We start from the raw sequence: 22,979 nt of genomic DNA on the forward strand, positions 1-22,979 counted from the left end.
TAACTGAGCAGACCATGCTTCCTTCCCTCCTGCTCCTCCCCAACCCATACATTTGGGGAAGAGTGGATCTTTGGATTGAACTGAATTTGAAATTGAAATCATAAATCAGCTGGAACTAACTGGGCTTAAAACCTGAATTGCATATATTAAGACTCTTCTTATAGGATAACGAGTGGAAAGCTCTGTGATTTGCTTAAGTTGTTGGTAATGAATAAGAATGGAAGTGACAGTGGTTACAGAAAAATAAAAACTAATTCTTGTGTGTACCATATTTAGTACAGACCACCTAGTGAGCCAGTTCCACTTGTATTTTAAGGAAGTGGTGTATATGCGCCCTTAAATACATTAGGTAGAGAGCCTGGGGGGAACAGACAGAGAGAGATAAAAAACAAAAATTAGAGATTAGATAAAAGATACATTTTTTTGGAAGAATAGGGATTCTCAAGTTCCCTGGATATCTAGTTTGAATACTTTCTGGAGGAATCAGTATGTTGTCCATGGTAGCTTGCTGAAAAAAAACTTCAGAGATGTAAAACGAGATCAGTGAATCAGGAAGGGTAATTCAAAATAAGCTTACACTGTATCTTAGGTAGCTAAAAATTAGCTTATTAAAAGCAAGAACTAATTGCTAGGACTGAAGTTCTATAGAGTGGTGGTCTTTGTCAGCAACAGATGTTTCCTGACTCTAGAAAATAACACTTTAGGTTTGATCATTGTTGCCTAGTCTATCATCACAATTGTCTGTGTTGTCCTTATTACCCAACCTGGTCTCCCATTCCAATTTTCTCTCAAATGTTTCTCCATAATATTCATCTGGCTCTTAAATTCTACAAGGGCAGTGACTGACGTAACACAAATTTCTAGAACCATGACTGGCATATATTTGATGCTTAGAAATATTTGTTGAATTGAATTTAAACAAAGTTTTCACCTTTCATTCATTATTACCATTTATTTATTTAAATTATTTACTCAATTAAAAATTAAACCCTTTATTTAACAATTCTGATTGTTGAGCTACTTTTCTGTCTTGATTCCTTTTTGTACCAAATTCTTCAATAATCATGAGTCTTTTTTAGTTGATTTCATCTATGAATTTGCAGATCAGTGCAGGTATGTTTATTATATAAAAGTGTAGGACTAGTATTTAGTAAATGGCTTGAATACTATATAAAAATTTCTATTTAATCCTCTAAGGTTCTCCTAATACTAAAATCCAATAAAAGTAGGAGGTGAGATTCTTGCCTTGGAGATCAAACCTGTATCTTAAGAACTACAGATGTTTAACAGCATAGATACCTTTTTAGGAACACTGCTAAGCTTTCCTGCTAAAGTCTATGTATGAAATTGCAAAATCAGTTGTGTTTATTATAATGTCAGTTAATAGGGAAGAAGTAACTCATCCCGCTGAAAGCAAGGTGCTGACAGGCAGGAAAAGGGTGCTGACATCTAAGAAGCAATATGAGCTCGTGAAAGGCTGGTTTTGGAGAACTCACAATGCTGGCATCGAATGAGACCAGAGATACTTAGTGATAAATTGTTTTCTAAGATACAGACCAGATGATCACATCCTGGTTCTAGATTTATAAAGTGGATATTTGATTATCTGTACTGGTGAGGAGCGAGAAGACAATTGTATCAGGGTTTGCAGAAAAATCACACTTCTTTCATCTGTCTTCCAGGTTATGTCAATCAATTAGCAATGCTAAAGTGGCCTTGGGTTTCAATAATAATAATAAAAATAATAATAGTAAATTGTATTATCATATAATTAGTTATATAATAATTATTATTAGTTCTGTTCTAAGAACTAGTAATAATTTAATTTTTTCTAATTCAGAGGCTTGTATTACCCATCACAACTTTTCAGATAAGAATACTCAATATTAGATGATTGAAAATGTCTGCAAATGTAATCATAATATAATCATAGTGCTGTAGCAATACAGTAGACATTTTCAGAGCAAGTAATAATTACATAAATTTATGTGGTTTGTGCTTAGTGCTATTAGCTACCACACTATTAAAATATGGTTAATTACGGGAAAGAAAAGGGAATTAATTGGTTTTGAAGATAACCATCTGAGGAAACTCTTTAAAACTGTTTAACAACAATAGAGGAACAATATCCAGGTTATGGATCCTGTTTCCCTTTCCGCATTGAACTTTCTTTTGATTGCAGGATGTTGTCGCTGTGAATGCCGAACTCCTGCCAGCAGCAGCCAAACTGCATCTGCCCTTCCCCACCTTGCGGGTCTTATCATTTACCAATGTTGCTTTTGCTGGCTGGTATGTTTTCACTTAATACACTGTTTTCCCTACATATTCACCTGCATTGAAGACTGACAAATATTCACTTATCAAATTATAGTATAAATTTCACAGATACATTCTTATGTTTATAATCTTCCAAAATTTTACAAAACATTTTTCAGTGCATGAAAGTCTAGGTTTTCTTCCATCTCCCTGACTAAAAATACCCTCCCCATCTTTTCTAATTTCCTTATATCTACTTTCTTGTATGATTTCTACTAGCAATCAGTGTCATTTTCCCATTCTGGAGCTGGGATTAGCGTCTTTGAAGAACAGAGGGCAAGAATGTCTTCTGTTTGCTTTTACCATAAAGAGGAAAAGTGCTTTACTTTTCTTCCACAGTCACACTCTTATTAGGTTTTCTATATGGTTTCCAATATTTCAAACTTGAAATGATATAATATGCCTTAATAGCCCCATTTCAAGAATCATGGCTATCACCAAGAAATACATCCAATCTAATGCAAGAATGAAATAAACAACCAGGTCTGATGCTTTTCTTTCCTGTGTTGAATTTACTTAAAGTCTTAATATATGTGAAAAAAAAGATACACACACCACAAACACAGATACAAACTTCACATAGGGATTAAGTTCTATGTATATATATATATATATATATATATATATATATATATATACACACACACACACACATACACACACACACACACATATATATAGGTATGTATTCATGTTATACTAGGTGTCATTATAGAAGGCACAACAAATGCTTCAAACGGCATGTTTTTCTTTCTGGCATTTAGAAGAAACTAAACATCAGGGGTTGTGAATGTCCCTGTGGATGAATGGATACACACACACACACACACACACACACACACACACACACATATATATGTGTGTGTGTGTGTACCCTGCCTCTCTTTTATATATATATATATGTATATATACACACACCCTGCCTCTTTTATATATATTCATACATACATACACATACATATATATATACATATGCATACATATATATACACACACATATATATACATACATATATATATATGCCTTTTCCTTAAATGATACAAACTTGCAGTGATGATCATTAGAGGTTTAACCCAGGCATGACAAATACTTTTCAAGTTGTGTTAACTCATAATATTAAAGTGTTGTGTAGCATACCGCACTTGGAAAGATTCAAGGCCATTACAAGTCTTGGTAAAAATTAATATTGTGATCTCTTAATTCTGTAAATAACTAACTCTTCAGAAGGCAACAAAGTAATCTATTTGTTATCTGTGACCTAAATCTAATTTCCTGTTTGTATGGAACCACTCCTTTCACCTTTTTGATAAAAGGATGTATAAATTCATGTCCAACGAGCAAAATTTTGCTGAATTCTTCATAAGTTCTAAATATGAGATCCTTTGTAGTATGTTTCAACCATGAGTTAATTATTAAACATTAGTAAAACTTACTAATTCAATTTAATTAAAGGTGAGAGTCAATCACTTTAGGGAAAAGAAATACAGGATCATTATATTAAGTTAATCTGACTAAAGTTGGAAAAGTGTAGTAGTATTCAGGGTAGCAGGGGTCCCATCCACAAACTACGATATAGATGCTGCCCCCTAGCATTGCACAAGGCACAACCTGCGCAATCACAAGTGGCAGTCCAAGTGCCTGAATATAAAAGAAGGGAGTATTACAAAATATAATAATGGACTTGTTTACCCCTTTACAGTTTATAAAGGGAAGGCAGAGGCATTGACATTATTGAAACATATTAGTTTAAGATTTTATTTACCTTTTGCCATTGTCAAATAATTTATTTAACATGTGTAATCTGTAAACCAAATTAGCAAATATAAGGAAAACCTTAATGTAGCATCTGCTCAAAGCACTCAAGATTTAAAATCAACAAGGTTCAGTTTATTGATGTTTTATTGACCTGCCACTCTACTTGTTTTGATAAACTACAGTGACTCAGTGGAGACTAGCATGCAGAAATTTTCCCTGGGCAATAATAATTCTTTTGTCTCTAACAATTCACTTTAAGCACTGAAACTGTGTTGTTTCCCAACATCTTGCGGCATTCAGACGGTTCATAAATATTTGTATGTTCTAAAGTCAGCAATCTTAGATGATTACAGCCCCTGGACTGTGAACAAACTGTGTAAACACTTGGTTACATAGAGGAAGGGGAGGGAGGTAAAAATTCTAATCATGGAAAAACACTCCATTCTGTAGAGGACCTAGATGCCAGTGGGACTTTGTGGCCCTCTTCTGCACTAGCTTTCCATGTTGTCTGTGCCTCTTCCTGGCTAAAATTCTTCACCTATGATGCTAGTAAATGTTAATGTCCCAGAGTGTTAGCATTTCTGTGGACTTTAATATCAAATGTCAAAAGAAACCTGGATCTCCAAGTGATTTCATATAATAAACAAAGAATTGGCAATTCCTTCCCCCCTTGCAGCTGTGATGGATGAAGCAGACAGATGACACCCTTTGCTGGGTGCTGAGGCAGGCAAGGCAAATGGGAGAAATCTATCAAGTGAGGGGACTTTCGGTGATTGTAAGATTTGTTCGTATAATGTGGAGCAATATCAGAATCGTTATTTATTTTTTTAAAAGCTATTCATTCAATCATTTATTCACTCATAAAAATATTTATTAAGTGCTTCTTATGTGCCCAGCATAGTTCAAAATGGGAGAATAAAGCAGTGAAATTAGACAATAATCTCTGCCCATATGACATTTATATTTTAGCAGGAAAACCAACAATTAACAAATAAGTTAAAAATAAATATACACATACATACAATATATATATTCTGAAGGTGATAAGAGCTATGAGGAAATAAAACAGTGAGGAGAGCTAGGGCATAGTGAGACCATGAATGGCAATGTTAAATCAGGTGGCCAGTGATACTGTGAAACTTAATAGAATTGTACAAATGTCAAGAGGCTATTTCAGGCTGTTTGGTCAAGGAAGGATTTCCTGTACTGCTAACAGTTGAGCCAAGACCTGAATGACAAGGAGATAGCTGTGTCAATAATTTGGAGATGAATCTTCAAAGGCCCTTACTGAGGAGGGAGCCTGGAGTATTGCATGAATGGAAGTCAGCATGTCTGGAGCACAAGTGAGCAGTTGGACAGGTGGAGATAAAATCCCAGAGATTGACAGGAGCAGGTCATACTGGTCAGGATAAGATTTTCAGCCTCCATCTGGATGCGTATATGTGGAGAGAGCACCTTGATTGTGGGCTACCACTCCCTGAACGTGGCCCAGAGAGCTCTTGGATCCCTATCTGCAGCGCTCCTGGTGCTTGCCAGCCATTCCTTCCATCAGATATCAAACAAACATTGATTTGCCAGGTATGATGCTAAATGATGGAAATCCAAGAGAGGTACTGCTAGCCCTGCTCTCATGGAGTATATATTTCAGTGCAGAAGATACAATGCAATGATCACAAGCACCAAGGCGTCTAAGAAGATGTGTTAGTGGTATTTCTAATGCAGTAAGGTTAACCTAGCCTAAAGCCTAGGTCCAATATTTATGTAGCAATAAAATAGTATTTCACCTTACATATTTCACCTCAAAAAGCCATTCCTAGGCTATCTACCATAAAAATAAAATTGATTAAAAAACACCCATTTATATAGTGCTTTGTAACTTTATGTCCTTTCATATGCAGTACCCCATTTAATATTCACAATGGCTGTGACGGAGGTCAGTTAATTATAATTATCTTCTTTTTAAAGATGAATAAGCAGAAACTCTGAATATATAAATGACTTGTCTTCCATCATGAAATATGTTAGTAGTGTAGGCAATCCTAGCATTTTCATCAGAAGTTCAACATCATCAGAAGTTTGGTCTGAGATAAACATAGTAAAACTGTTTACCCAATAGTACTACGCATTTTCTTTAGAGGAAAAAGGAGAGAGAACATACCTAGCACCCTCATTCTTAAGAAATATAGAATCTACTCAGGGAGGTGTTCAGATAAGCACCAGATAATAATTTATGCAGAAATTCGGTGAGCATATAATATCAGGGAATAACAAGAGTGGTATGGCATTATTCTATAACCTTGTCATTAGAGGAAATTTTAAGCTAGGCATATAAATAGATTAATTATGTGGTTAGATTTTGATACGTTTACATTCTGAAATTGTTTTTTCTTTCTTTTCCCATTCTCAAAATCACTGTCAATCAATGAGTCTTACCCACCATTTCCTCTGAGTTTATTGATTAGTTTAGAAATCTACTGTGTTCTTTGTTGCACAGATTAATTTTAGTTTTTCTCTCTCCCTCCCTCCCTCCCTCCCTCCCTCCCTCCCTCCCTCCCTCCCTCCCTCTCTCTCTCTCTCTGCCAAAGACTTCTATTTGAATGACCTATTCCTAGAATGCTAAATTCTCAACCTTTAGAAAAGCTTCATTCATATAATCTTCCTCAATTTTTTAGAAAATCAGTATGGAATTCTATTCAAAGTACAATCCTGAATTTACTGCCTTACTAACCAAACATTCTCTATTGCTCTCGCATAGTGCAATGAGTTTATTTTTCCAGTTTTTGCTTCATGTAAACAAATGTCTGAGTCTATTAATACTGATTATCTTATATTACATTTTATAACGAGCCAGCGCTTTGCATACTATCACATAAAAATACATTTTATATTTTCAAACAATAACACTGTCTTGTTACAAGTATTACATATGTAATCTTTTTGTTCCCACAACTGTAAATGCTTTAATATTAATTAAAAATTGTCAATAGTGCATGTCAATTATCAAGTTATTAAGACACAAAAGAAAAGTACACAACTTCAATTATGCACCCGTGCTCATGTGTTCACTGTCTCACCCTGCACGGTTATGTGCTGGTGCCTGGCAGGTAATGCACTGAAGATAAATACTGCTGTGGAACCATCATGATGTGGCAACATGCCAGGGCCGGTGCTAAGTGTTTATTGTATTCTATATTATTTTTTATGTTCATATCAACTCTATGAATAACTAGTTTGCAACATGAGTTTCCTTCTAAAAAGTCAGTGAAGCTCAAAGGCACATTTTAAAAATAGAAACTGCTAAGAAACTTCTTTGTAAAAAATGAAAAACACTTACGGGAACCAGGAATTTTTTAATCTCTTCCAGTGCATGACTCATACGTGAATAAGCTTCCCCAGGTGGCGCAAACACTTCAATTAATACGTGAAGCTCATCACTCAAGTGGGCATATTTGGCTTCCCCACTCTTCCTTAGCTCTTCTTCCTGTGAAAGATGTTATTTTTAGAAATACAAATCCATTCATTTTGCATTGATTTAACATTTATTGAGACGATGACAAAAGGGTATAATCTAAGCAAATTTTCCATAAGTAGAAACCCTTTGAGAAATAAAAATCTGGTTCAAGCCATTTAAAGATTTTAAAATCATTTTTGGGTGAATGACATTTTAAAAAAAGAAACACACACCTGGCATAATGATCATCTACAGCAGATTTTAATCAGCTAAATGAAAATGTTAAATCCCTGAAAAGAAGTTACAGAAATGCAGTTAACTCTTTAGTGTGCTCCCCCACATTCTGCAAGAAAAGGATTGTTTTTGTGTCTGACGAATATTTTGCAGATAACAAACCAAAGATTAATCACTGTTCTTTCAGAAAACCAGAATGTTCTACCTACATTTTAATAAGTGGTTAGAGCATCAGTCTGAGCAGAGAAGGGTTGCGGGTTCGATTCCCAGTCATGGACATGTACCCGATTGCTGATTTGATCCCTGGCCTCAGTTGGGACCAGCGCATAAGGTGATCAATGGAGGTGTCTCTCTCACAGTGATGTTTCTCTCTCTCTCTACCTCCCCCTCCCTTCCTCTCCCTAAAAATCAATGAAAAAAATATCCTCAGGTGAGAATTAAAAAAAAAAAAAATTATTAGTTACTAAATATAAGAGATTCTAAACAAAGGCATTAGAAAATATTAAATCTAGGTTTACATATGCCCACACTACCCCCATGTTATACTCTAAGGTAAAATATAATAAAACAGGTAAGATTTTATTAGTTATTTTATAGAGAATAGCATGACACTAAGCGTCTAACCGGAACTGCATTCATGCTTTTACTTGTTAAAATAATTTTTTAAGGAGACTTTCTCGTCAGAATTATCCTTTGTACGAAAAGAATGTTTCTTACTTGAAAATAATTTGACAATTAGAAAATTTTCTTCTTAATTTAAAATAGCATATTTACTGAAGAAAACCTAAAAAAAATCCCCAAAAGTAAAAATATTTCTTTAAAAAATTAACAGCTACACAATTCAAGATACACTTCTGGCATTTTCCATGTATTTTCTTCGTCTCTTTTCACAACAATAATAGTAATGAAATAGAAGTCATACTTTTTTATACTGCTTTTTAGGTCAAAGGTATACAAAGTACTTTCCATGGGTTATCTATTTGTATCTGCATAACTACAGTTTCTGTTAGATAACATTATTTCCCTCATTTTCCTCATGAAGAGACTGTGGCACAGAGAGAGAAACTCAGTCAGAGTTACACAGAGTATGCATCATTGAGCTGGATTACAATCCAGGCAATCTCATACTCAAAGGCCAGATTGTTAATCACTGTGGGTGTGTTGCTGGTACAGGTACACAGGGGCAAGTCAGCTTTTTATACATTCAGATTTCCCCACGGGTATCTCTAGTTTCTAGAAGACCTTGGCCAGTGGTCTCTCAGCAATTTACTGGTATCCAGACCCACATGGCCTGTGCTCTCCAGGGCACCCTACAGCAGATTACAGGTCCTTACACAACAAGCAACATCTGCCCCGTATTTCCTTTCCCCTCCCCCACGGTTCTGATTGAATAGCTGTGTGCCCATCTTGCAAGACTCTCACTCATCTCCTTTATGACGGGTTTACTCAAAATGCTAGTGATCTCACATCACACTGTTGACCCCTAACTCTCTGTTTGTAACCATCAGTTCCAAACGAGGCATTCATCCAAAGTTTTTAAGGTTGAGCTCAGGTTAGTTTGCACAATTTACCAAGGATATTCTGGTATGTCTAAAACAAATGGGCTTCATGAAGGGGTCTTCGTTATTTCCCTGCACACTGAGGGCAGGATGGTTAGGACCCTCCACCCCCTGATTCTATTTTTGGGGGTAGGGACTCAAGTCAGCTCACAACTGGGTATTTCACCTTAGTTCAGATAATTCAAGACAAATTCCCCAAACAGGACACAGGGTCAGATGTCCCCTTTTGCTCTGGTACTGAGTCCAGCCATTTGGTCTCTGGATTTGCCAAATGCCAATTGTAATATAAAACTCAGAATTTCTTAAAATACCCTAAAAGATCCACTCTCAAAATCACTTATGGGTGACACAGACTTCAATTAAAACATCAGAGGGGCACAAAGCAAAGAGGTCACATTGATAATTTCATTATCAATGAAAAAAAAAAAATCCTCATTCTCTTGTCCCAAGCCCTTCCCTGCTTCATTACACAATTTTAATTTTTTTCTCTTCTGTCTCTAATGTTCATATTACTCTCTCCTCCCACCTGACATTTCCTAGGGAATTTAAAATTATTTTCACCTCTATTAAACAGAGTAATTTAGTTATTGAGTGCTAATTCCCAAGCTTACATGTCCAGCTCATTATGGAGCTCAGTGAAATAAAGGGAACACCAGTAAATGACATCCTTAGAAGTCAGTGTGGAGACGCGGCGCACACGCACACACACACACACACACACACACACACTACAGTGCTTTTTTTTTTTTTTTTTTTTTAATATATCTTTATTGATTTCAGAGAGAAGAAAGGAGAGGGAGAGAGAGAGATAGAAACATCAACGATGAGAGAGTCATTGATCGAGCCCGCAACCCGGGCATGTGCCCTGACCAGGAATCGAACTCCGATCGCCTGGATCCCAGGTCGACGCTCAACCGCTGAGCCACGCCCGCCGGGCACAGTGCTCTTTACAGTGGGATTTTAGTGAAAGTAAAGTTTCTATTTTGTCAAATGCAGAAAAGTAACCATGTGCTTTGGATATTTTTTAAAGAATATGTTACAAATTGTTCATAATATGATGTAGAACATAAATTTCTTCTTTGTGCTATTCCAGATTTTGGTATTTTGTCTTTCCAGTTTCCTGAAAGGAATCCCATCCCCACCACCACCAGCAGAGAGAAAACCTGAATAACTCACTGGATGTCTTACTCATCATTTTTTAAACACCTATGTGTTCATCTAGATGTATACATAATATGTGATGTCATATACAATGTTTTATTTTCTTAAACATCTAACTATAAGTAGCCTTTAAACTACCCACTTAACTGACCGCCCAGATTAACTGAGTATTTATTCTCTCATAAAATATGTAAGCTCATGTCCAAGGTAGTGTGATGGTTTCAGCTTCGGCCACCTAAATTTTATAAACTCGGAGTCAGTGGAATTTGTTACCAAACTTACTTATACTTGTATTTGTTACTGCATTTTGTTATATAATTCCCATTTCAACTTCTTTTAATTATCAAAATACTTCCTGACCAAAAACATATGATACACATGTATCATAAATTGCTTCTGTAGTTAAATTAACTCCCTCACTTTTCACAATACTTTGTTCCTAGATCAAAGTATTTCACCATCATTCTAATTTGTGATTTATTTATATTTGTCTGTTTCATTATTTTCTGCATATACAAGTGTATCCGATAGGACACGGGAAAGACACTCAATAATGTTTTGTTGAATGAGGGTGAATTTTATGCTGCATGTTTTTCTAACACGCAGCCATATCTTTATTCTTTGGTCATGCTAAGGTTTTCTTTAAATGCATAAACATTTATTGTCCTGAGACCTTGGAATAAAATTAATTATATTTACTAACATAATTTTCTTTTTAGCTTAGAAAGATGTCTCCAAATTATTATTACATTCAATATGTCTCTTATTAAATATATAATAATATTTAGATAATATACATGAATATTCAATGATAATTTATTTTGTAATCAAGTAATTATGCAATCGTAGTTTACACTTCATCAAGTATTTGTTCTGCGATTGTAAGCACAAACATAGTCTATATAAGTAAACAAAGCAACAGAAGCTACTAACCCAAAAGAATATTCTGGTGCTGCTCATAAATACTTTGGAATAAGCAATCTTTTTGACAATGGCCTCCCTTATCTAGTCCCTCCTATGCCTCGATACCAACTGGATAATTGGCAGACACATTAGTTCTTATTGTGCTATTCCAATTTCAAGAGAATCAATAGCTGTATAAATACAATGCTTACTGTTTCCACCCAGGAATCAAACTAAGCTAACTTTAGAGTCCATAAAAAAGATCCCAATGATTGAAAACTTTGTAGTAATATTTTAGCAACAACCACCACCATGTTAGAGGCTGAAATATTTTTTATTACTCTTTATGTATAGGAACAAATATTTTAAAAATCCTACGAACAAATACCCCCTTGTGCTTTCCTGTAGGCACTCTTATGTAGCCATGGGTCCACGAAAGTGCTTTGGACCAGAATTTAGAAGATGTCAAGTGTAACAGCTCTTCTACTCATGGCTCTGCTACTAACTGCAAGCTTTAGCAAACACTGCTCTTGCGACCCTCAGTATCTTCATATGCAAAAGCAGAGAAAGTTACTAGGGAAATAACTTTCAAATGGTGATATATGGAACCGGGAGGGTTACAAAAAGGTACCTTATGAACTATGTTAGCGTAAAATGAGGATTCTTCCCCCATCCCATTCAACCATATCAGCTCAACTTAGATGTGTTTATGTATAAAAATGTCAGGTAAGAGGATATTGTTCTGCAAGATCACCAAACTAAAAACAATAGACTGTGGTAAAAGTGATGATGTCTCAGGTTTCTCATAGCTTTAAAATGTCACAGCTCACCATGGGACTTTCCTCTAAAGGAACCCTCATCCTGAAAATTAAAACTTTCCAAATAGTGTCTTCTAAGATATATTACTAAGAAAAATCAAAATTCAAAATGGCAACTATTCATGCCAATCTTTGAGCATCTACAATAAAGCTGCTACTGCATATTTTATACACACTATAGCATTTAATCTTCATAGAACCCTAAAGTGGGCATTGGGAGACGCAGAGGGCAGTGAAAAGTAAAACATGATTCTGAAGTCAGAGAGTTCTAGATTTAAATGAATAGCACTGGTATTTATTATCTATAGTATTTGAAAAAGTTAAAAAATTTTTTGAGATTTAGGTTCTTAACCTATAAGATAAGGAAACTCTAGATCTCTCATGCAAGAATGAAATGCCATAATGTGTATAAATCACAAGTACAGTGCCTGGTAAACTATAAACACTCAGAAAAAATGGAATATTTTCTCTCAGAGGAGCTAAGGGACCTGGTCGCAGTGATTCAGGACGTGAGAGACTGGCATTTGTTCTGCCTGCCTGACTCCAAAGTCTTACTCTTATGTTCATGGCCGTTTATCATGAACATTAAATTCCCTTGAAAGGGTATAATCACAAAAGTTCCTAATTAACTAATTAAGTGTTGCTTCAATGAGATGTAACCAAGAGTGAATCAGTTTGATGCTGGTTTACTTATTATTAAGTTAATTTAAATGTATAACTTTAAGAGAATGTACATTTAAAATTACTGTAAGCCAAAGAGCTCACACGTGTTTTAGAAAGATAAGGAAAATTTAACAGCATTGTGTGTACCTTCTTGAATTTTAACTTTCAAGTTAATTATTAATTTATAGTCTGCAGTATGTCCCATGGACCACATAACATTGAAAGGCCACATATGATGGCAGCGAACAGCCCAGGTTCCATTTGTGATGGCCAGGGTTAAAATCCCAGCTCTCCCACTTAATACTTTGAAAACTTGAGCAGGTGGCCTCACTATTTCAGGCTTATAATTCCTCACTTGTAAAATGACGATAGTAACAAGAGCAATAACATAGTAAGCACTAAGCAAACATGACCATTGCAAAATATTTAAAATTTAAATCTATACATAAAATTATATATGGACCGAAAAAGTTAATATATTTAAAGGTCCCAATTATTCTCTTAGGAGTAGCTCTGCCAGAGACAGACATACACTAAATATTTTTTTTATAAAAGAAGTTGTAAACACATGATATAAAGTACATGTAAGTTTTATACTTTGGTTTTTACTTTAGCAATTATTACTGTCATATTTTATCCTCAGAGTTATAATTTACTAGAGTGCTTTTTGAAGGCTTTTTCTTCTTAACGCCCCAGGGAACATTCTTTTAACATAAATCCTCTTTGAAAATAAATAAGTTATTGTCTGCACAGCTTTCCCCATCAAGAAATTGAAATAAGCACACATCTATTATTTATACCTTGGCCTGATTGGGATTTGTCTGAATCATTAACTTAAAAGCATTTTTAAATACACATATGTGAAAATTCTCTTATGTACAAATTAGTTGTCAAAATTTACCCACACAAAAGGTTTTTGTACAAATGGATACACAAGCACACAATAGAGAAGCAAAGGCTTGATCCCAAAGGGCACCTCAGGTCCGCGTGGCCTTCACTGACAAATCCCGGCTCTCTTGAAGATGGAAATAACTCTTCCAGGTTACAGCCATCACCCCCAAAGGGTCAGTTACGGGAGGGAAATCTTTTCACTCTGCACACCAATTCTAGCACTATGAAGATTCAGGAAGGGCAAAGTAACAGATGCGTCAATGAAACCAAGGATGACCTTTTTTAAAGTAGGTCAGTATTTTGAAGGTGGAGAAGCGGATACTGCAAAACAGAAGGCTCCTTATGCTTGTGTTTGGAAGTTGAGGGTTTACTAGAGACTGAGAATCTCAATTCAGGACAATCAAATGGTACACCCTAGATACATTAAGGATGGTCTAGCTTATCAAACTATGAAGGTGTGTTATTCAAACAGTTTAGAGTGTCTTGATAGAATAAAGGGGCTATTTCACTATTCAAGGAAAAGAAGACAATCAATCTTGACCTAATGAAACCTACAGAAAGATTTACAAGTCATCCTTCTTAATTAACATATAAAAGACCAAGTCCTAACATTTTATTTAAATGTCAAAGGTGCTCACAAACATTTATTTTTGTGGGCATAGAACCGCTGGGGAACACAAATTATCTAAAGATGCTTCTCTAGCCTCTTCTTTTCCAAATGCAACCAGAGGTGAGTGGGCTCCGTTCAGGTTCAGAACAAGGGATTGTTATGGAAAATGAAAGAACTTGGAGAACAGTGTTGGAGCCCAGTGGGTCCAGAGGGAAGGAAGTGGATCCCGGGAAGAACCTGGCACTTAGAAAACTGTGGACATGTGAGTGTAATGGTTCTTCCAGACCTCAAAACCTGAGAAGAAACCAAAAAGCAGGTTGCCTTTGAGGTTGGGAGAAATCAGATAAACTATGGACCGAACAGAGGTCAACAGGGGTGTAAATTTCTCTGTCTCCCACTCACTATTTAAAGGACTTCACTATTTAATTTCACAAACCTTATCTAAACTGACAAATAAAAATAACATGCAATACTAGCAACCACAGACAGGAAGACCAGGCAGAACATCTGAACACATGCCATTTGAACACTGCCAGTTGAATGGCAGGAAGTGAAAGATGAACACTTGATTGAACACATTTTAGGAAGCAATTGAAATAAAATGCAGGCACAAAAATTTTATGGTTCTAAAAGATGATTTCCATGGTAAGAACAAATAGAAATTAAAAATAAGAGGCTTAATTCTCCCTGTTGAAAATAAGGCAAGAGATTTACCTCCTTCCATTTTTTCAGAGCACTTATTTTAGAAAATGTGCGATTGTAAGTTAGCTCTCTTATACATGTATCCTTTTGAAGATAGATGGGCCTTTTGTCAACATTATGACCTAAAAATGTCTTTCTCAAAGACATGGAAGCCATCTTTTTGAAATGGAATCATCAAGACAGATAACAGCTCTACCTGACAGTGTCTGTGGGATGGTAGGAGCCTAACTTTGGTAGATGCCTTGTTCCAAGTTGCAAAACTATCTCCTGTCATAGAGATAGGAGAATGATTTCCCTTTGGATGAAGCCATTAACTAACACAAATGGTCACCCCCTATAACCAGATAAAGTTAAAATGAACTCTGTGACTGCCACGTCCTCTTACGTGAGGGTTAGTTATTATTTATGTCGAGAACAAGTATGTCATGGGTTGTACCTGCTTCTCTACATAACAGTGAGATTTCTCTCTGTTTTGCAATCTTAGTAGATTGTGTATGATGTCCATCACATTCTGGTCTAATGCTTATTCAATAATAAATGTGTCCTCCTTCTTTGTGGAAAGGATTGCTGGGCTGGGGAAGATTTTGTTATTAATTATATTTCCCTAACACCCACTGATACAAACAGTAACAGATGCCATTGCTACTCTGCCCATATCCCTTTGCCTTACTATCTCCATGCAACCAGCATGTATTTATCTTTTTGCCAGAGGTCTGGTCTGGCCAGGGACGATAGCCCTACTTATCACGCACATAGCAGAGAGGAAATGCCAGCGAACAGACCCCCTCCAGGAGCAGCTCTTAACTACTGACTGGGAGTGTTGGCTTCTAAACACCCCAGCCTGCTCAATCCTTAGATGGGGTAACTTGCATGTTTTTCTTTCTCAAAGTACCCCATTGGGATAAGCTGCAGTTGCTCACAGTTTCACTTGTTTGGGAATGCACAGTATATGGTTTCCTTCACTTTCTCATTTTATTTCCTCATTCCTCTACCAGGGCTTCTAGAGATCTCCTTCCAAAGGAACTTCATGTAATTAAACCTTGACACAGGTCTTTTCCCAGGGTAACACAAACGAAAACAGTTTAGATTCAAGTACAGAAAGAATGATGGAAATAAAAATTTTCCTTCAGAAAGATGAAATGCAAAGAAAAGTACTTGACTAGATAATCATTACCAAGAAAATATCAGCGATATGGAGGATAGGTCCAGGAAAGCTAACATGTAAATAATAATTCCACACAAAAAAGCACATAAGGATGAACAAAAATAAATAAATAATATAAAAATAAATGATCATCAGCAGATGATAAGGACTCACCTAATTCCATCCTGGCTTGAAGAGACAAAGGCTCACCTTGGGGTTATAGCTCAGTAAAATCCCTGATGTTTAAGTAAAGCAAGAGCAAGGGAGCACGCAGACACAGAACAAAACACTCTTACAAGCTTCTAGAATTAGATCTACATAGAGGAAAAAATATTATTGGCAATAGATGTCTCACCTACAAAATTTTGAATTTAGAAATATAGATGTTTACCAATATCACTTAGCAGGCCCTGTGCTGAGTGCTTTATATGCATAGTTATATTTACTTTCCAGAAATGACACATAGCATTCAATAACCCTTCTCAAGCACTGGGATTGTATGACTGCAGAGCTCCAGGGCTATGAATTTTGACGATATAGTAAGGTGAAAATTCATTATTTTACCTATTCCATTACAATTGTGACAATTATTACGTTACTACAAGAAATGCAGTGTTTCAACTACCTGGAATTAAGTCTGTTGAAAAATTTTCACTAATGCAAAAAGACAAGGCCTATTTCCAAGAAGTCTCAGTAGTCTAGAATTAATGAGGACCTAAAATGTTCTGAGTATATGCCGACTAAAGCAATAAACGAGATGTTTGCCAAGGACTTGGGTAAAGATGGAAAGTATTTCATAAATCACTTTAGTTAGCATGTTAGTTCTCAGGGTACCTGCATCCTGTTTTCCGTTTCAAGAAGAGGAGTCTTCAAGGAAGAAAATACTTCATGAAACCTGAGACAGGCATCTTTTGAATTTGGAATAGGGCCCGGAGAGAAAGGTGCACTGAAAAGAAACCTATGAACCAATTAAGAACTGAAGACAACGTGTGGCTGGCTAAGAGGATTTTAGTAAAGTCGTCTTTAACCCAGAGTTATTGCCAGAATTGCTTCTGAGCCTCATGATGCTGAAAGGGCAAGTCGTCACTGCCAACCAATAATGGAAAAGCAAATACTAGTGAATCCCAGTTGGCGGGAGCAACAGGCTGAATGCTGATCTGAAAGGACATTCATAGCTGGAACAGAAATTTGGGGGAGGATGTCGTGCAACCAGACACGTTTGTAGAGACCAAAATAGCTATGTCCAGGGTGCTGAAGTGGAGTGACTACAGCCAACAGAAAAGAGCAACAAAAAGTCTACGAAAGCTGCTGAAGGAGTTCCTGCAGCACTGTAGAGACGCTGCCCATTGGGAATACAATGGAAGCAGACGGATCAATCTGGCCCTGAAGATATGATGTGGAAGGCTTGATTTTGAACGAACGCGTTATGCTGCTCATCAGGCAACAAGACTGAGAAGCCAACACCATTAGGACCTAGAAAGTGGCTAACCACTGACTAGAATATACCTGGTATCTGTGAAAAGGCATCCAAATTTACAGCGTACACTCAAGGTCAGTAAGTGCCACAAACAGCAGAATATATATTGTTGCCTCTTTTAGCGTTCTGAAAAAAGGTCTTTGGATCATTAATTCCTGTTTATAAGCCGCTGCTGATACCCTATTTACCTAAATTCAACAAATTCGACACGGCATTGCAGACCTTCTTAATCTGGCACTGGCCTAGCTCGCGGGTTCATCTCCTGCCAGGCCTTCGCAGACACAATTCTCGAATTACTAAAGGAGAAAACCCTCAGCCTTCCCTGAAACCCTCCTCCTCTTTCAAACCCCTGTGGGCCTTTGTCCTACGTCTAGGTTCAGATCAAATACTGCACACAGTCAGCACTGCAGCAATGCCTGCTCCACAGAATCTTAAGTATCATGTCTTCTGAATAATATTAAATCATAAACACTTGACATTATATTACTGATATTGATAGTATCCTCATTAGAATATTTGATTCCACGAACCCTATTAAACTGGGAGGGCTTTGTTTTGTTTGTTTGTTTTCTGTAGGCATCTTGTGTGTTTGTGAGATGGGGAGGTAAATTAGGGCAGAGTATACTTAAGAGATGCTTCTTAGATCATATCTAAGTTTTTAAAATATGTTTTTAATTGGTTTTTTTAGAGGTAAAGGAAGGGAACAGGAGAGAGAGAGAGAAATAGCTATGTGAGAGTGAAACATCGATTGATTGCCCTCTGCAGGCCCCTACTGGAGACTGAGCCCGAAACCCAGGCATGTGCCCCGACCAGAATCAAACCAGTGACCTCTCAGTGCACAGGACGATGCCTAACCAACTGAGCCACACTGGCCAGGGCAATCATTTCTAAATTTTAATAAAATGTATAATCTCAATATACTTTTTGTACTAATTGGTTTAATCAAATAAAAAATTAAATTTTCAGTTATTTGGATAATAATCACTTTCCAGATGGAATGGAAGGCAAAGTAATTTGATCTTTTAGATATTGTAATGTCTTATGATTGTTTTCCCTTTTTGTCTTTCACTTTGTATTAGCAAAAATATATTGAAAAAAAATATACTGATGATGTCTAACAAAAGAATAGGAGGAATGAGTGTATTTTTGCATTTCAAAGAAATCAATTACACTCGAAAGATTAAAGTTGTAGGAAGTGATTGCTGATTTTATAAACATAATTTTTTTTTCTGATGCTTTGTTTGTATAGACATACTGAATATTCCATCAGGACCGGGAAATACAAACCCAGCACCAGAGAATGAAGGAAACGTAAGATTTAGAGCACAGAAGAGGAAGGGTGTACTTGTGTCCTTTTGTAACTGTTTCATGTGCCATTATTAACCAGGAATCTGAACTTGGGCATGTGACACTAAATCTACCACAAAATTTATCTTGGACATAGAAAGTCCTTGTTTCCAAAAATTTTCTTAAAATGTGTGAAATTGACTTTTTTAGAAAAAGTGTAAGAAAGAGTAGCTAATGACCTGGGCTTGGGCTTCTCATGGCACTTCTTTATACATGGCACATCTCATCTCAGATCACCCAGAAAGTATCTCTTCCAGGAGAGGAACTTTCCCCTCACTAACCCTGACAAGTGTTATTTTCATTGTATCACCTGAAAATCTTTCATCACCACCTACCTGTGTTTAAATGGGGTTTAGACTCGCTCTTTACCCCAGGGTGACAAGTATCTTTGATGCTGCATAAACAGAAGGGAGAAGTGGAATGAGAATAGTTTAAAGAACTAGTGTTTATCACGTAGCGCTGATAGAGGATAGATATAAAAATAATAATAGAGTCTGCTAAAGTTTTAATACAAGCTCTTCTCAATAGAGCCCCTTCCCTTCCACAGCAAGCCCAACAGCAAGCATGCCTGTGGCTGTGACAGTCAGCAGTGAGTAAACCTAGAGAGCACAGGTCAAAAACAGGAGTCCCACCCAACTGCCCTCTACTCCTTTAACTGCAAAAATGAATAAATAAACTAACAAAAAAACATATATATGTTTGTTTGGTTGGTTGTTTGAAATGAGCATATATATTTAATTGTCTTGTTTGCAGTGCCAACTTTGCTAGTTAAGTGTCTGCAAAATATATACAGGGTGTCCCAAAACTGTATACACACTTTAACAACTGATAGCTCAGTTGATATTTCTTTCTTTCTTTTTTTAAAATTCATTTTTATTGATTTCAGAGAGAAAGGGAGAGAGAGAGAGATAGATAGATAGAAACATCAATGATGAGAGAGAGTCATTGATTGGCTGCCTCCTGCACGCCCCTTACTGGGGATTGAGCCCGAAGCCTGGGCATGTGCCCTGACCGGGAATCAAACCATGAAATGTGGGTTTATAGATAGATGCTCAACCACTGAGACACACCAGCTGGGCTGATGTTTCTTTCTTTTCAAATTTAACCCACTGGAATTGATAATTATTTAATGTGTATATACATTTTTTTGAATACCCTGTATATTAATTACATATACTATATTGACTTTACACAATGTTCTGAAACCATACTAGGGATTTTCTCACAATCTAAAATAGGTTACCTGCATTTCAACTTTTAAAGAAATTAAGAGGTTTTTTTAAATAAACCAGACAAAAATCTTATAAAATGGATTGACTCAAACATTGGCTCAATGCTAAGTGTCAAAAGCTCAATTAATAATCATATATTATCCCATATGAAATCAAGCTGGAGATTGGATTCTGACTTGCAGAATACTTTGCTGTTTACCTCAGTGTCAGCTGTTAAGAGGAATGAGCTATGAGGAATGCAATGGCTTTTAGTACACAAGAAACTCTCCTGTGTAATTGAAAAATAAAATTAAAAAATATATATTTAAAAAAAAAAGAAGCTCCCCTTTGAGAGCTAAATGAAAGGTACCAGATAAGTTACAAGTTCCCTATTCTCAATGGTTACAGGAATTCCAATAAGGCCTTAATTCTCAAGGGAGGAATTCTGCAAAGAGGAGTAACCCAAGAGTATAGCCACCCCAATCTTAAAGACCCCATTTGGGACCATAGGCGTTAGGATACAACTCACCTCTAACAGAATGTCTCTCGGGGCCAGCATGGGTTGACAGTGGATTACTTTTATTCCTGAGGCCAACTCTGGTAAAAGGAAATCTATCACTTATTCTCAATCATTCCCCTTCTGAAACAAATTGGATTTTTCTGTAAACTAGGTATCTGGAAAGATTGAATTGATGGTTCTGCTCTAAATAGTCACTAACACATATGTTTATTTATTTAAGTAATAAATATTTTTTTAAATGCACCTTCATGCAAAGACTGTGCTGTGAGTTTTGGGGTGGACCCTGATCTCAGAGAGCTCATCCTTTTACATGGGGAGATAAAACATCTCATGTAGAGTCTGGTAAGTAATGGAGGTCAGAAGAAACATTATGGGAGCTTATTCTGGGGCATAGATATTCACACAGTAATGTTCACTGAGCCTCTCTACCAAGGGAGCACTCATCTAATGTGGGGGGACACAGCAGTACCCAAAGCCAGTCTGCCCACTTAGCTTAGATTTCAGTGGAAGGAGACAAATAATAAAAGGACACAAAAATTAGTATGTAATTTCACATCAGAAATTCAATAAAAAAGAGAGAAGGGTAGGAGAATCTCCGAGGGATAGAGCATTATTTGCACAGGTTGGTTAGGGAGCTTCTCTAAGCTTTGTGCTCAGTAATGAGACCGTGAGGGACTACTCAGTCAGAACTGGGGGGAGAGTGGGTAAGTGGGGGCAGGACTTCCAGCAAAGTGAAGAATAAGAGAGAATTTCCTTCAGGCAGGAAAACTTTGGCATGTTTGAGGAACAGAAGGAAAGCCAGTGTGGCTTGAGCACACAGAATAAAGTAGAAAGTGGAAGCAAACAAGGTCTGAAAGAGAAGATGCAGGTAAGACTAAAGGGCTTTGTAGACCACAGGAAACTGTTTAAAAACAGGAGAGGTGTTTTCAAAGCGGATATAGATATGTTGTCTCTTTGAGGCAGGAAAGCTTTGTCCCTGAATTTTGCAAAAGTTGCCATAGAATTTTGTGAAACTGCTAAAAGTGCGATTAATTGAGATCACAATGGCAATAACTGTTCAGTTTTCAAGTGATATCATTGCTAATATAACATTCCAAAGCATTAATAAAAGAGTACTTCAGACTATAAGTGACTATTTTGCTTTACTTTTCAATACATTTAATGTCTACTTTCATAGTGTTATAGAAGAGGAATGGTTCAGCTGGGATTTGAAGGATAGCTGTGATTTGAAAATGGGAGTGGGTCAAGAAGAAAAAATATCCTGCATATAATATCACTGACCTGTTTGCCTTGGACAGTGCAGGTTTATACCAATGCCTTTACCCAAGAATTAATAGGACCTCCCTTCACTCTCAAGTGTTCAGCTTTGGACAATCAATTAGAAGGTCAGCCTTAATCCCCAGCAAAGGCGTGGAGGCCGGAAGCCATACCCTTGTGCCCGAGGCAGCAACAGCTCCTGCCCAAGTTCCCTGGGCAGATGCGCAAGGAGTGCGACCTGGTCTGACGTGAAGAATCAGAATGGATCTGAGAGTGGAGGCTCTGTAGTCATCACTGAGGAATTGGACTTTAATTCTCTAATCTAAGAAAATTCTCTAAAAAGGGGTTTGGGGGATATATGAGGAGTGTAATATTAATTAGTACCACGGTTCAGAGTAAAAACAATCAACAAGCAGTTAATGAAATGCTGTATCTGTCCGTTTTTAAGCTGATTCATCACCCTTCTCCCACCAGTTATTAGAAAAGTAGGTATTCACTTTATATTTTGAATCATATTATATCAAAGAATGGTTAGTAGACAAAAAAATAAAAATGTTTCCCTCTGAAAAAGCAATTTATTCCAGTTCATCGTCCCTCTATTTCTTATAAATTTCTCCATGTGACATTGAAATCTAGAACTTTAAACTTCTATCAACTGCTACTTTTCCTCTCTTGAGTCACATAGAATTTTAGTATCTCTTTATTATGATAGCATTTTAACTATTGCATAAATAAACACACATATTTTTTAAACTAAAACATTCCCATTATTTGTTTTCTGAGTTGAATCATTTGTTGCACCTGTCACTATCCTGGACTCTCATTCTGATGAATTCTAGGTTGTCAACACTCCTCTTAAAGTGTAGCTTTTTGTCTTCAGTTTTTAGTATTTTTTATAACAGTAGAGAGAAAATAATTATCATCTTATTGGTTCTAGGTGAAAAGGTACATAAATACCA

The 22,979-nt window shown here is 36.5% G+C and overlaps 1 protein-coding gene across 6 annotated transcripts in view; it reads right to left on the bottom strand.

Moving 5' to 3' along the window:
- The window catches only part of KHDRBS2 (KH RNA binding domain containing, signal transduction associated 2), a 491,072-nt gene that overhangs the window by 269,097 nt on the left and 198,996 nt on the right, over window positions 1-22,979 (bottom strand). For all 6 annotated transcript variants that reach the window (XR_013999024.1, XR_013999025.1, XM_081140338.1 and 3 more), the window contains exon 4: window positions 7,407-7,553. Coding sequence is in view for 4 of the 6 variants with exons in the window: in XM_081140338.1 (XP_080996464.1) it covers window positions 7,407-7,553 (147 nt within the window). In the remaining 2 variants the exon portion in view is untranslated. The remainder of the gene's footprint in view (window positions 1-7,406; window positions 7,554-22,979) is intronic.

Source organism: Miniopterus schreibersii (assembly GCF_964146895.1).
Source record: "Miniopterus schreibersii genome assembly, chromosome: 6".
Classification (NCBI taxonomy): domain Eukaryota; kingdom Metazoa; phylum Chordata; class Mammalia; order Chiroptera; family Miniopteridae; genus Miniopterus; species Miniopterus schreibersii.